The following is a 15,588-nucleotide window of genomic DNA, read 5'->3' on the forward strand; positions in this document are numbered from 1 at the left end:
CTTGAGTAGTTCGTGGGGTCGTATTAACGATTTCAAGATGTTAATGAATGATTTCTTAAGCAAAGAGATCTTGTGAACTGGTAATAGAGTCTATTGCTGTAAGCCTAGATAGGATGCGGATAGTGCATCCTCGGGGGCAGAACCCGAAACTCGGTCCGGGTAGGCGAGGCACTTGGTTAGGTAAGTAATTTGTACTAATTACTTGCTGAAGCCTGTAACATGGTTATTTTCAGTTATATTTCCTTTGAGAAAAATGATGTGAGGTTCCGGCTGTTCTGTCGGGACTGAATGTCTTATTTTATTTATGTATTCAATTATTTATTCATGCGCTCATTTATTCTAAATATTTCAAATTATATCCTGCTGGGCCTTTCGCTCACGTTTTATGTTTTAAATGTTAAACCCCTCTCAGGAGACTCAAGGAGCGGTGCAGGGTAGCTGGAGTTGCTACTGTTGGATCAAGTGATGATTGAGTTTATCCTCTTGAACAAATGTAAGGAATTTGAGAAATTATGTAAACCTATTTAATATTGGATTTACTAGACTGTGGTTGATGTCTGTTGTAATGATTAATTACATGAGCATGTATGTACGATACTGTATGTCCTGTGGGGTGGAGCCCTGTGTGCCAGAGGCTCCTGGATTATGTAATTCATTTATATTTTAATGCAGTTAAGTGTGGGGCTCGGTCTGGAAATCTGCTTTATTAATCCCTAATTGAACTCCACGTCACCCACCCCGTTTGGGAGGCGTGACAAGTAATCAATCTTTGGTCAACCAATCGGTAAGTAACAAAGCTCATGTTTGTTTTATTAGTTTAGTTCAGTTTAATTTAGTTTGAACAGTAAGTACAGTTTGAATTGACGTTTGATAAATATGCAGTTTGGATTATATTTTCCGTTTGAACTAAGTTAAAAGACCTAACTTAGAGTTAATATCTCCCTCAAATTCAACCGTTCAAACGATTTTTTAACAGTAAAAAATGTCCACTCTCTGCATTTTATACCTACTAAACACAAATTTAAATTTTATTCTATGTTTAAATTAAAATTTTAATTATCATCTAAATGTCAATTTAAAATATAATTTAAATTTTTATGTTTAAAAAAATTTAAACCAATAAAATTCAAAGCAAGGAAGACAAAAGTCGCCCACTCTGCTTTTCGTAGATATAACTAAACCAAATCCAAAACAAAAACTTCCCTTCTGAAACTAGCCTAGTTTTTAAGCTCACTACATTCTCTCTCTAAACCAGAGTTTCTCTCTCTAGAAAGAAATGGCGGCGGCGGCGGCGGCGGCTGTGAATGGAGTGAAGTTGGGGTCGACGTCGCAGGCGTACCTGGAGGGCAAGGCGGTGAAGGAGACGAGGGTTCTGATAGCGGAGCTCTGCCGGCAATTCTACACCCTCGGATGGGTGTCGGGGACAGGTGGCAGCATCACAATCAAGGTCACCGATGACACTATTCCCAAGCCCCAACAGCTCATCCTCATGTCTCCCTCTGGTATACTTCACTGCACTCAATCTTTGTTTCTTTTTTTTTTTTTTTTTTTTTTTTTTTTTTTTTAATTTCTGGGTTTGTTGTGTTGTAGTAAGTGTAATTGTGTGTTTGTATTCCTTTTGGTTTTTTTTTTTGTTTCTGGGTATTTGTCTTTTTTTTTTTTCAGTTTGTTTTGTATGCTTCACTCTGATTTTTAATATCTGAATTTGCTCCATTTATGCTTAAACTACGGCCTATTGTGAATTATTATTACTTTTTTAATTGTGGGTTTATCATTCTGACCTCAGTTTTCTGGTATGTCAAAGCTTTACTGGGTTTATTGACTATGGGTTACCTCCTCCAGGCTTTTGTGGTCGAATTGTCCGTGAGTTTTGTGTTTTGTTTATATATATATATATATATAGTGCTTTACTGGGGAATTTGATTATGGAAAATTGTCATGTGTTCTTAGCTTTGCTTGTCTCTTTTCACCAATTCATTTCTGAAACTGCAGCGTAAAATACTTTAGTGTGAAGGCGCTTTTTCGAAATTGTAATGGGAAAGCGAAAGGTTTTGGAAAAGAGGAAAAATAAGAAAGAAAGAAAGGGCATCAATGATCCCTTTTCTAGTGTTTATTATCCAGTTCTCTTTCTGGCGTTCACTAATTTTAGGAATGGGAAACCTATATGGATCCTTGTGCAGTTTATTGGTTAAAATTTAAGATTGGTTTATTCTAGTTCAAAGGGAAATAAGACCGGGGAAAATTAAAATTGGTTTTTGGTGACTTTTTTATAGCTTAGCTTTGTTTCTTTGGAGGATAACTCTTCCACCTTTTGGTTGTACATATTTTTCCTATTAATTGAATGTTTTCTCTTTTTTCAAAAAGAAAAAAAAAATTAAGAATGGTGTTTCTTCCGATTCCTCATGTTATGTGGGCCACACCAAATTAGCATTTTTTACATTTTAAGCAAACATTATTTTGGGCCACGCCTGAATATGATGAATACTTATTGATCATTCGAAGCCTCAATTTTGTGTGTGCTTTTCTAATGCGTGTAGGTGTTCAGAAGGAAAGAATGGTCCCCGAGGATATGTATGTATTGTCTCCAAATGGGGCTATCTTGTCTGCTCCATCTCCAAAGCCGTACCCACATAAGCCTCCGAAATGTTCCGATTGTGGTCCACTTTTTATGAAGGTATCAGCTCTGTTTGCATCTTGTGTAAATAACTAATAGTAACTTTAGTTATTTGATTTTGTTAAAATGTAATGTGTGCAGTAACTAATACTTTACTTTGAGTGTTACTTTATTCTGTTAGCTTAATCTTAAGAATGATAGCCCACAATGTAATTTGAGTAATGATCTCATCATTAATTTATGTATTTGCTGTATAATGAAGCTATTGGGGTCATTTTGAGTTTTAAGTTTAGTCATATGTATGTGTAATTATGTCTTCTGCTCAACTGGAATGGTGCCCTACCATCTCCATTGTTTTGAGAATAATTTCTTATCTAGTCTAGTTTTAAAGGATCGAACTAGCTAAACCAAGGAAAATTACTGTCACAGCCAGAACTAGATTAAAAGTGGCACTTCCTTTCTGCTTGCAATACTAAAAGTACAGTTAAAGATATCAGAAATTTTCTTTCCCTATTTTTGGTCAGTGACCAAAACAAAGACTCCTAAAAGTTTGATTGCTAATGACTATTGGATCACTACCAGAAAGCCAAGAGCCGATTGGTATCGTGGGAAAAGAGATCAAGGAATCTAAAAGGCAAGGTACAATGCAGCCTAATTTGAAGCTTTCTGGTTTGGATGTCTTGATAAGGTTTATCAAGATTCCTATGTTCCCCATCTTATTGATACAAGGATTCTAGTAGAAATGTGAATCCAAGTTACTAGTAACAAATGTGAAAGTTTCTAATTTGGTCAAAGAGAGAAATATATAAGTCTGTATAATAGTTCCTCATCTTGTAGATCATAGCTATGCAACTTTTCACTACTCACAGAATTCCATTTTCACGAAGAATTTATGTATGCTATTTTTGTTTGAGTAAGTTTTGGCTTCCACCCCATGTATGTATATTCAAAAGTACAACCAAGGTGGGCTAAATTTTGTAGTTTAAAGGTTTCATGCTGAACGACATTGTTTGGAAATCTGATGTCCATTAACAAATCTAGTTGCAACTTTCTTTCTAATAAACTTACGTTTTTCCCCTCTGATTTTGATCTTCAAAGCCTAATAATTTTTTAGTTCTATATCATGCCTTTTTTCTTTACTACTATACCATAATTTTCAAATTTCTATAGGTAATGGGTTCACATTTCAGTAAACCTTGATATCGTAAATAATTTTGCAGTTTCATATTTGCTTTCTTTTTCTATGTTGCATCCTGTCTTATTTGTGTACGTTTGTTCTGAATTTTCATTGGCGGTGATCATAGTTGGTTTAGTTCACTTTTGAAGACAGGCTGAGGCTGACTTCTCTCCATTCTCCAGTGTCTTGGCTTTGTGTCTCTTCTGACGCTTATGTTTCAACTTCCAGGCATATGAAATGCGTAATGCTGGAGCCGTTATTCATAGCCATGGTATCGAATCTTGTCTTGTCACAATGATCAATCCACAAGCAAAGGAATTTAGGGTAAGTGTTTTTTGGGTTACTCTTATCGAGGATAAAAAATGCTAATATTTATTGCAGACATATGTAGGCCTTGTTCTTTTCACAACTCAAGTTATATTGTTACAGTGTGCATGTTTGGAACCGTTTTTTAAAACGGTTTTCACGTATTTCGAGAAGCAAAAAATGAAAATGAAAACGAAACGACGTTTGTTTAGCAAATATTTTGAAAACAAAAATGAAAACTAAAACAATGAGAATGGTTTTTGTGAAGTAATTAAAAAATAGTTAGAAAGTTGTTTTCACTTTTTTGTTTTCGTTTTTTAGTACTTATCAACAATAATATAATATATTAATTAATAAATACGATTTTACTTTTTTATTATACTCAAAACAATCTCTTAAAAAATCAACCAAACGCAATTTTAGAGTTGGTCTCAGAATGATTCTAAAAATAATCTCATTTTTACTTTTTTTTTAAAACAAAATCATTTTGAAACCAATTCCAAACGCACCCAGTGTTTTCTCTAACAAAAATTCAAATTCAATTTTTTTGATACAGTATTTTTCTCTCACCTACACAACTCAGGTTCTTAACTTGATTTGTGAAACATACCTGTAAATGTTTGATTTCTCCACTGTAGTTTTCTTTCTATGTTCCCTCTTACGTGTCTTACCCTGCTAGGAAAGGACAACATATTTCAAATACCCTTCTTTTGGGTAAGATCAAGCAATGATGAAAAATCATTTTACTGGTTGGGGCTAGGATTGGATGCTAAAAGTGCAAACTTTTACCCATCTAACCTCATGAAGTGAAACTGAAAATCTGTTCGGAAAGGCCTTAATTTAATCATTTGTCAACAACAAAGTTGGGAAATGTAAGAAAATCCACTCTCTACCAAAGAGACCAAATAGATTAGAACATTACGATGACATTTCTAATTAGTATGAGAAGTGGACAGCAGTCAAATTAACAGCGAAAGGAAAAAAAAAAAAGGTTTGTTACAAACTATAAAAAAATTTTAGTGAAAGTTTTCTTATTACCGAGGATAAAAAAAAAAGTGACGATATAATTAGATCTTTGACATGGCATTTAAGTTGTAGATTTTCTTGCAGGGCATATGATCTTAAAGCAAAAAGGGTCCCCCTCCACACCCTTTTAAGTCTCTTTTTCCAATATATTATTCATTTTCTTCTTAAAAAAAGGCCTTCATTCTCGTATTGAAAGAAGTTTGCTATGATGTAATTTGTTGCTCACATGCTTTCAGAAGTGCGAAGCCAATACATAGGGCTTGTTTGGGAGAGCTTCTTAAAAGTTGCTTTTGGCTTCCCAAGTCCAAAAGCTGCTTCTAGAAGTGTTTGGATAATATGCCAGAAGTGCTTTGGCTTTTTAGAAGAGCTTCCAAAGTCAGAAATTATGGTTTCTAAAAAAGGCACTTCTAAATAGACTTTGAAACTTGTACCAGAGTTTAATTAAGGCATTATAATCTTAATTCCAACATTTTTATTGCTTATTAGAAAATTTAAAAATCATTTTGACCCATTAAGCTCTTGGTTCCAAATACTTATTGAAAAGCTATAGCTTTTACTTCTCTTCTTCTACTGGCTAAAAGCAAAAGCAAAAGTTCTGCCAAACGGGTCCATAGACTTCCTCTTTTCATCTTATTTAATGATCATGCATACCATTACTTGTTATTACTTGCCTTCCAATCTTCCTCCATTTTTGCTTTAATTTTTGCTTTATATTTTTTCTTCTTGTTGGGCAAATTTGCAGATTACTCATATGGAGATGATCAAAGGAATACAAGGGCATGGTTATTATGATGAACTTGTGGTCCCTATAATAGAGAACACTGCCTATGAATACGAGCTTACAGAATCTCTTGCCAAAGCTGTATGTGCACCTTATGAAATTTACTTTGCGTGAGTTTTTAGTTGACTTTTAATTCTTATCTAGGAATGTTCATGAAGCATTTGCAAAAGGGAAAAATATCAATTCTTATGTTACATGCCAGCAATGAAACCACATGATCACATACGTCCATATATGCATAGATATCTACTTATATGCATGTCATTATGTTTGATTAGCCTTGCTGATATGCATATATTAACAAATACATTAATTTTGCAGTATCTTTAACATGCACGTTCACTTTCCAGTATAACATGCTTCCACCCGTTGATAATATGAGATGGCTCTTCTGAACTAGATGAATATAATTTGGGAGCTTGTTATTGTGGAGTGTCATTTCTTACTTTCGACTTTGTTGTAGTTCTTATATTTCCTAGTAATCATTTCTTTTTGTTTGTTCTATCCGTAGATTGAAGCCTACCCAAAAACAACAGCTGTACTTGTTCGCAACCATGGCATCTATGTATGGGGAGACTCATGGATCAGTGCGAAAACTCAGGTGCGTGTTATTGAGAAGAGCATTTGCAATGCTTGGAAAAAGTTCCAGGATTGTAATTTGTCGAAGTTTTTATCCTAAAAGTTTTGAGTTTCTAGGGGGGAAAAAGGTTGAATTGTGATTTTTTTTTTTTCGCTTTCCAGAAAACTATGTTTCACTTTCAATGATTTTCCCGAGTTTTCTGAAAAAATTAGTTAAAGAAACTTTGCGGATTAATTTCTTAGCACCCGGGGGTGTAATTGATACTTTCAAATATGAGTGTTTTAGTATACTATTCAGCAGTTGATATGCTTGCATACTCATGCTCTGCTTTTGTGTGATTAAGTTAGGAATGTTTGTACATGGTTGTCACATATGCTTCTCTGAAGTATAGGTGCACTTCTCTAGAAAAAAACGGCTCTTCGTTTTTATTTTACTTCTGAAGATCACACATGCTGACCTGTTCCACCTGTTTCTTATGCTTCCAGGCCGAATGTTATCACTATCTCTTTGATGCTGCAATCAAACTCAATCAGCTGGGTCTGGATTGGTCCACTCCAAACCATGGTCCAATTCAAAATCTTAAAGGAGATTTCAGAAGTTGCGTGAACAGAAACATATCTGTCAAGGCAGGGACTGAAGGTTCAAATACTGAATTTGAGCGAGTGAGTTTACATTCTTTATGATCAGTGTTCTTGGACAATCTCTACTTTTACTTGTAGTTTCATCTTATCACTAATTGTTTTCTTTCTAGCTTAACATGTTAGGAAGTTTTAGTTTACGTTCTCTGATAATCAGTTACTATCAATTTAGTTTGCATAGATTTTTTTTTTTTTTTTCGCTTGATTTCTTTCGCTTTTTCCTTTTGGTCTTTTTTTCCAATGCAGCGTTTTGTTGTTCTTGACATTGAGGGAACTACAACTCCGATATCGTTTGTTACTGATGTTCTCTTTCCGTATGCCCGTGATAATGTTGCAAGGCACTTGTCTGCGACATACGACACTGCAGAAACCAAAGATGACATAGAATTGCTGCGTTCTCAAGTAAGATTTTTGTCAGGCCAGGGGCATTGACTTCATGGCTATTTTGTGGAATATTATAGCTATTTTAACACAAACTTTGGGCTTTCCACATGGATAAACCAGTTATACCAATTTCACCATTATTATACAAGAACAAAATTCTCTATTTCACTTCAATTCATTGTTGAAGACTGCACATTTTTCTTCTGAAAGTGCAAATGCATATGTCGCTTGCTGCTTGCCACTAACCCCAAATTAAAATTAAAAAAATAAAAATAAAAAATAAAAAAAAAGAAGAAGAAAGACAGACCTGATCCTATTCTAGAAACAAAAACTCGAAACCTATAAAGCCAGACTGCTTGGACCAGTAGTGCTAACTACGGCTTTTTAGTATCATTCAGGAGTTTCTGAGTTGGATTTATTTTACGTCGGAAACTTTACCTTTTGGATGCTCAATATTCTGACTAGTGCATCCCTGTTGCAGGTTCAAGATGACTTAAAAAACGGTGTTAGTGGTGCTGTTCCTGTCCCCTCTGATGATGCAGGTAAAGAGGCAGTTATTGCAGCTTTGGTTGCTAATGTGGAAGCCATGATAAAAGCTGATCGGAAGATCACGGCCCTAAAACAATTGCAAGTACGAAAAATATAATTCAGAAATCAGAAGCATCTTGTTACCTACTTAGCATCTCTTTTGAGGATACAATTGACGTCTTTGTTATGTTCAGGGTCATATATGGCGAACCGGATTTGAAAATAATGAATTGGAGGGCGTAGTTTTTGAGGATGTACCAGAAGCTCTTGCCAGATGGCATGGTTCAGGCATAAAGGTGATTTCCTCCTTTCTTTTCATATATATATTGTTTGATTGTCAAATTATATTTAATTGGATTCTATATATGACCACGCAAACATTGGAGAGCCGTTTGCTCTTTATAGGCCTACCTTCTTTAGCAGTAGCAAAAGGAATGATAGGTCTGACTTGAAGCTCCATACAAGCTCCATACATACTCATGCTCATGTGCTCGTGCAAATCAATCCAACTAATGCTTTTTTCTTTTTTTTTTTTCTTATTAGTCTGTGTTAAATATGTGAAAATACCGTAGAAAAAACGTTTTTCAATAAAACCTATATGTGGAAATCGGTCTGTAACACTATAGCCACAAATGAGATATAGAGTGAATGTAGTTCATGATTCATCTTTGGAATTGGTATGTTCGCTTTTAGCGGTTCCCCATGCTGCAGGTATACATTTACTCAAGTGGTAGCAGATTGGCTCAAAGGCTTATTTTTGGCAACACAAAATACGGGGATCTTAGGGAATTTTTGTCTGGATTTTTCGACACTGCAGTGGGGTAAATATATTTAATATCTGGCCACGCCTTTCCTTCTTTAGATAGTTTTTCTTTTTATTTTCTGCCTTCTTCCTAATTGTTTTGAGCTAAAGCCGCATCCCTTGCTTCTCTCTCTCAGGAACAAAAGAGAAACCCGTAGTTACGTTGAAATTGCACAATCTCTTGGGGTTGATAAGCCATCAGAAATTTTATTCGTGACGGATGTCTTTCAAGAAGCAGTGGCGGCAAAGGCTGCAGGTAACAAAATTTCTGTTGTTTACATGCGTTGATAAGCCATGACATTTAAGTACTCGTTAGTAAACCGACTTAATAAAAACTAGAAAGGGAATCAAGCATCTCCTTTCTCAGTGGTTTTCTCGTCTTTCCAACACCTAACCGGCTAGAGAACCGTGGATGTAGCCCTTCCCCAGCTAACCAGCTTACCTGAAACTTCTCCGCCTCTCGCTTTTGTTCGAATACGCCCTTGGTTTCTGTTTCCAGTACTATTTTCATTGAAAAACCTGTTAGTTTCGAGTTAGGAATTGGAATATCCTTGCAAATACGCTCATATTAACTACCTCCCAAAATTTTTAGCAATGATATCTCCAAGTTCACAAAGACATTCATCCCTGAGAACACATTTTTAATGTTCTGTGCATCCGAAAAAGAAATGTCGCCACATTCATAATTTGTTAGAAATACCCACCTTTTTTTTTTCTTTTTCTTTTTTCAGGATTGGAAGTCATTGTATCTGTCCGACCAGGAAATGGACCTCTTCCAGAGAATCATGGCTTCAAGACGATCAGTTCCTTCTTGGAAATTTGAGAGCAAATATGTCCTTTTCCCATGATAAATAAACCACATGTATTTATGAGTTAATAAATAAATAAATAAACCGGGTGACAAAAACTTTCGTGTTCAATGACTTTGTCCCACTCTCTTGTTCTGATGGAAAGTAAAGTATGGTTCATTGTGGCCTAGTTTTGGTGCCAGTTTGCCTCATGTTCTAATACTGCATATATTGGCCACGTTATTATTGCATGTGGGTCCCTTTGAGTCAAAAAACGAAAAAACGAAAATAGAATCAATAATATATGATAACTAATTTAATAAAATGTTGCATAATGCGTTTAAATTGATAAGTATGTTAAAATTTAAAAAGAATGCTCACATGCATGTGATATAACGTGTCCCACTGTCGTGTAATTTTACTCTGGCTTCAAATGAGCTAACATGACGTCTATTAAACTTTTAGTTCATAAGCATAGACGAAATTGCTTGTTTTGATCTTGTATATTCAAGAGATTCTTATTATTTTTTGTTTTTTAAGTAAGTAAACCTTGCATGAAGCTTGATCCTAAAAATATGCTACTATCCCTAAGGCTCCATTTGGTTGGACCGGTGGAGAGTTGAATGTGACGGGAGATTATAGGCCGTGTTTAGAATTGATCCCGTTTTTGTTTTTCTTGTTTTTCATGTTTTTCAAGAAAGAAAAAATGAAAACGTTTTCAAAACGACGTTTGGCGCAATAAAGGTAAAAAACGAAAATGAAAACGATTTTTTGGTTTAGTGTAAAATAAGAGAGAAATGAAAAATGACTTTTAGTCATTTTTCATTTTTTATTTTCGTTTTTTCCTCTCTCGAGTAGAGAGAGAGAGAAAGAGCGACATTAATAGGTTTTTTTTACATTGAAAATAATCTTTTGATAAAACTATTAAACACATTTTTAAAAATGATTTCTGTCTGAAATTGAAAACGTTTTCATTTTCATTTTCATTTTCATACAAAAAATAAAATCATTTTAGAACGAGTTCCAAACGCACCTATAGTAATTCTTTTTGTTGTTTTGCGAGAGAGGGAGAGTTGAGAGAATTGATGATAGTTATTTATTTAATTATTAGATTGTTTATTTACTTATTTTTTGTTACTTGCTTTTGAAGAGTTATATAATCTTAAATTTGATGTATTTGTTGAATATTTTCGCTAATAAAAGGATCTAATTTTGGTAGGGTTTAAAGGCAAACTCTCTCTCTTTCCTCCATCTCTTATGTCTCTTGAACCAAACGACAGATTGGCCTTCTTCCTCCACCGCTACCCTGATTTTAGAGTTGTATTGTGCATCCTAAGCTTTTAACATAGTTCTGCTCATACTTTCAATTTTAGTAAATTGCACTCTAACAGATTTTTTCTTATATTTAATGATTATCATTAATTATTAGATTATATTTTCTTTCAAATCCCGTCATAGTAAAGACTTCGGTTAACTGTTTAAATATATATATATATATATATATCTTAAGATTATATATATAACAGAGATATCACCGAAACAAATGTTATTTTAACTTGATTTAAGAATTGTTTTGGTGCCTGTCAATTTCAGAGATTTGGTCCATTCTTTTAAGTAAAGAATGGATCAAAGGGAAGACAAATGGATGTGGCATAGAAAGAACCTTGCGAAATCCTAATAAAGAATAGAGAGAAAGAGATAAATTTAAATGGTGGATTTGAGTTTTAAGCGACTTTTAAACCAATAATTATGTTAAATAAATTTTTTTTCCATAAATGCGTGTTTTTTGTTCCTTTTAGACAACCAATTTGGGTTGTTTAGTTGGTGGATTCGTGTACTGATTCGAATCATAGTTCGTGGTTCGTTATAGTATTTTCTCTCAAAAAAACACACATAAATCGAGAATAATTCTGAATCCACGAACTAAACGTCCAAGAGGGATTTTTCTACATGTTATTGTCCAAAGATGTTTAGATTTATAGATGTCGGACTCTTTAAAAAAACATGTTCTCTTTTATAGGAAATTAGTTCTTTTAGATGACATATAGATCAAAATAAATCCAATTTGATGGCGGATCAGTTGAGTTAGTTGTGTATGATGTATAATCGTATATTGGATTGGGAAATTTAGAGGAATGCCCCCGCTAACAAAGAAGCATAAATAAATGCCATTTCTTAAACAGTATAAAATATTTCCCCGCAGTTTTTCTTTTTAATACAACAAAAAAGGGATAGAATTCAATTATATCAAAGTAAAGAGGTGATTCTTTTTAGCCCCAAAAAAAAAAGAGGTGAGTTAAAGGTCATTATTAGAGTTGTTAGTGGTGGTCCAAACAAATTGGATATCATCTGATACCTTAGATAAAAATTTATGATTTTGTATATATACTTTTTAGCAGTTTTGCATGCCTTCTATTTTAGGGTTAATAGCTCTGTTAGTCTATAAATTTTAAGTATAGTGATATTTTGATCCTTAAACTTTTAATTTATGCATATTTAATTTCTAATTTTTAGTTTTTTTGACAATTTTAGTCTCTAATAGTAAAATTGACGAACATTTTTTGAAATTTAACAAAGATAACTGTGTTCATTGAGTGGCAATTTAAAATTTTCAAAAAAAATTACGTATACATAAAATTTTCTCTTTCTTACTATTAAAACTATAATATTTTTCACATGCTATAACTATTTATATAAAATTCTCTGTTATAATGCAGTAATAATGTGATTATCTAGACTAAAATATCAGAAAGCATTTGTTAATTTTATTGTCAGAGACTAAAACTGTCAAAAAAATGAAAATTTATAGATTAAATATGCTTAAATTAGTTTATTGACCAAAATATATGGATTAAAAGCTATTAACCCTTTATTTTTCTGGTAGAACTAAAAAAAATAAACTACTAATAATTTTAAATCAAATCTATATCTAAAATTGTCTGATTTACATAATTTTTTAATTTAATTTAATTTAATTTAAATTTAACAACTATACATTAAAGATTGAGAGTCTTATAGGAAAAAAATCCCAAAGAATAAAAAGGAAAAAAAAAAGTCTTTCAACGTCTTACTAGACGTTTGGTTCATAGATTAAAATCATAAAATTAGAATTATTTTTTATTTACGTGTATTTTTTGTTAAAAAAAAAACTGTAACGAATTATAAATTATGATTCGAATCAGGGTACGAATCCTCCAACCAAACAATCCTCGATGGCATTAATGGGATGTGATTCAAACAGTTTCAACCACGTTGATATTTGCACCACTGTTGATCTTCAATGTGGTTTATTCTACGATGTTGAACAGCTCAGACAACATGACTATACATTTTTCTTGTCAGTAGGTGGAAGTTTCAACTTTTGTACTTTGGGGGAATAGCTCATACTGTGGTCCTCATTCAAGGGGACCAACCAAAAAACTCCTTCAGCATCTCTGACTCTCTCTCTCTCTCTCCTCTTTCTCTCTCTTCAACTCTCAATTTTGTGAGTAAATTGATACCCCCATTTGGAGGGACCAAGTTGAGAACCACTCAAACAAGTTGACTTTCTATCTCTGGATATATATATGCATCAACTTTGAAGCAACTTCAATTTCTTACAAGTATGTCTTAACTGTCAGCAAATAGAGAATTATTGTGATAGACTGTTTTGAACCGCAAAATTTTACAAGGTCCATGCGGATTTGTTCTATATTTTGCATTATTTTCTTTTCGAACAATGTTACAAGTAAGGATGAAAATATCGGTGGTATCAGTAGAAATATCAGTACTTTAATTTTATAAAAATATTAAAAAAATATCAATATTAGTGGAAATATTAGAAAAATTTACAAAAATGACAGAAATTTACATTAGAGTATATTTTAAATACTTTCTGATAGCATCAACATTAAAAAGATACATAAATAAACAAGTTTTACATTAAAAAAAATCATACATATTACATTTCTTAATACTAAAAAAAGTTTTATGAAGCTCTAACGTGGTCAGGATCAGATCTTAATTCAAATAATATAGGTGAATGTGCCACATGAAGGTTTGTTGATCTCTTTCGACTGTAATTTTATGAATTAGAAATTGTGAGTTTTCTCAATTATTTGCCTGAGATGGTGGTGGTATATTAAGATGAGGATAATTCAAAATTCCATACCTATCATAGTTTTCAAAATTATGATTGTATGGATAATGACATTAAGAGTCTCTTGGAAGAGTTGCAATAATTGGAAGCCAAATTCATTGATAAACTCATGAAAAGATTATCTCCATCAGATGTTTACATTCTTGATATTCCTTACTCTTCTTGGTCAATGACAAAAAAATAGATATTATAAAGCAAATTTAAAAAAAAAAAAACAAAAAAAAACTTTTAAATTTTTTTTTTCCAATATCACCGAAATTTCTTTGAAATTTCTGATATTTTGCCCCAATTACTCTATATGCAAACCTATATCGATATTTCGACTGATATTTACTGATATTTTTCCGATATCGATATTTTGATCAATACTTACCGATATTTTATCGATATCGATATTATAGTGAAAAAACATTTCAGGACCCTCAAAAATCTGAAATTTTCACTGGCGAAATTTTTGTCCATGGTTACAGGGCATCATCGATAAAAGATGGGTCTCACATATAGGACACACTTTCTATTATTAATAACATTAATACTGATGTTAAATACTAATGGTGCTTAAAGTAATTTTTTTTTTCTAAGTTTGATAGGTGAGATTTATTTGATGCTTATAATAAACACATAAAAGAAATGATAATAGTTATAAAAAAAAAAAAAAAAAAAAAAAACTTCAATTTCTTACCGGATTACCTTTGCGCTCTTTAATATACTTTTTAGTTCTCTCTTCACTTTTAAATACTCACCACATGTAAATTTTGTATTTATTTTTCAATTGTTTAGTTGTGTGTAAAAATTGAATTCATTAAAAATTTTGCATCAAATTTTCAATTTTTGAGTTGTGTGTGAAAATGGAAAGTCATATCCAATCCCCAAAGACCAGATTCTTTCTAATTATCAAGAGGGTATAAAGAAAAGTAAAAGTGGTGGTCATGTATGAGTAAAAGAAGCCAAAATGACTTTGCTATTGTGATCTTATCAAACAAAACAAAAGACAACATGGAAAACAAAAATAAAAGGCTAAATTAAATCCTCCATAAATCAATGGGAATAAAAGAAGCACATACATTATTTCAATTTTTCTTTTCCCCCTTTTCTGTGTTATATTGACTACGATTGCTACTTAGGATAATAATATTTGTAATTAATTATAAAGCATACTCCAATTAAATCTTAAACAAAATAAAAGTAAACAAGATTGTTAACAAACTTCCGCTATATTTAAATTCTCTCGATATTAACAATTAACTTTCAGATTTTAAATTTACCAGTTCAAAATAAAACCCAGAAAAGTAAACAAGATTTGTGTTGGCAAGCTTCGGCCGGCAGCACATTTTGATTTGAGAAAAAAAAAAAAAAGGATTATTAAAACCTTAAAAAAGTAACAAGATTTGTGTTGGCAAGCTTCCATAGCAGAACATTAATTTCCTTAGTATTAACAACGTTGTTAACTTTCCCATCTCGATTTACCGGTTAAATGAACACCATTGTTAAAGAAAAGGGGGAAAAAAAAAAAAAAAGACTACTACAGAGGGGAGAAAAAAGAGAAGACGATTATTTTTCCTTAATCATTGAGAGGTGAAATTGTACAAATTGGAGAGAGAGATTAGATTTATGATTCATCTATCAATAATATATATAGATGTATATATATATATACCATGTTTGTCTGTAGTTTTTGATAAACCAGCCAATCCTTCTCTCTCTCTCTTTCCTCTCAAAATTAAAGCACTCACAATTACAAAAACAACAAATGACAATAATAAAAAAAGAAAATTGCTTACGAAGAAGGAGAAGAAGAAACCCTAGGCGATGTGAGCGGGAAGAGC

General features: G+C 32.7%; 2 protein-coding genes across 3 annotated transcripts in view; one reads left to right on the top strand and one right to left on the bottom strand.

Annotated features, from left to right (window-relative positions):
* The first annotated feature begins 1,197 nt into the window (after positions 1-1,197).
* LOC21394583 (probable bifunctional methylthioribulose-1-phosphate dehydratase/enolase-phosphatase E1) lies at positions 1,198-9,826 on the top strand. Of its 2 annotated transcripts, XM_010092812.2 has the most exons (13): positions 1,198-1,502; positions 2,538-2,674; positions 3,197-3,253; positions 4,020-4,115; positions 5,866-5,985; positions 6,416-6,505; positions 6,970-7,146; positions 7,369-7,524; positions 7,988-8,137; positions 8,229-8,330; positions 8,746-8,855; positions 8,974-9,092; positions 9,568-9,826. In XM_010092812.2, exons 1-13 carry the CDS (start codon positions 1,277-1,279, stop codon positions 9,657-9,659), a joined length of 1,632 nt encoding a protein of 543 aa, XP_010091114.1. In that variant the 5' UTR covers positions 1,198-1,276; the 3' UTR covers positions 9,660-9,826. The 2 variants fall into 2 exon arrangements, with proteins under 2 accessions (XP_010091114.1, XP_024017934.1); XM_024162166.1 differs by lacking the exon at positions 3,197-3,253.
* A 3,887-nt stretch (positions 9,827-13,713) lies between these two features.
* LOC112090572 (VQ motif-containing protein 4-like) overlaps positions 13,714-15,588 on the bottom strand; it is a 2,717-nt gene continuing 842 nt past the window's right edge. Inside the window, exon 2 of the mRNA XM_024162154.1 lies at positions 13,714-13,774. Coding sequence (XP_024017922.1) covers positions 13,714-13,774 — 61 coding nt within the window. The remainder of the gene's footprint in view (positions 13,775-15,588) is intronic.

This window comes from Morus notabilis, unplaced genomic scaffold (assembly GCF_000414095.1).
Source record: "Morus notabilis unplaced genomic scaffold, ASM41409v2 Scaffold466, whole genome shotgun sequence".
Lineage (NCBI taxonomy): Eukaryota > Viridiplantae > Streptophyta > Magnoliopsida > Rosales > Moraceae > Morus > Morus notabilis.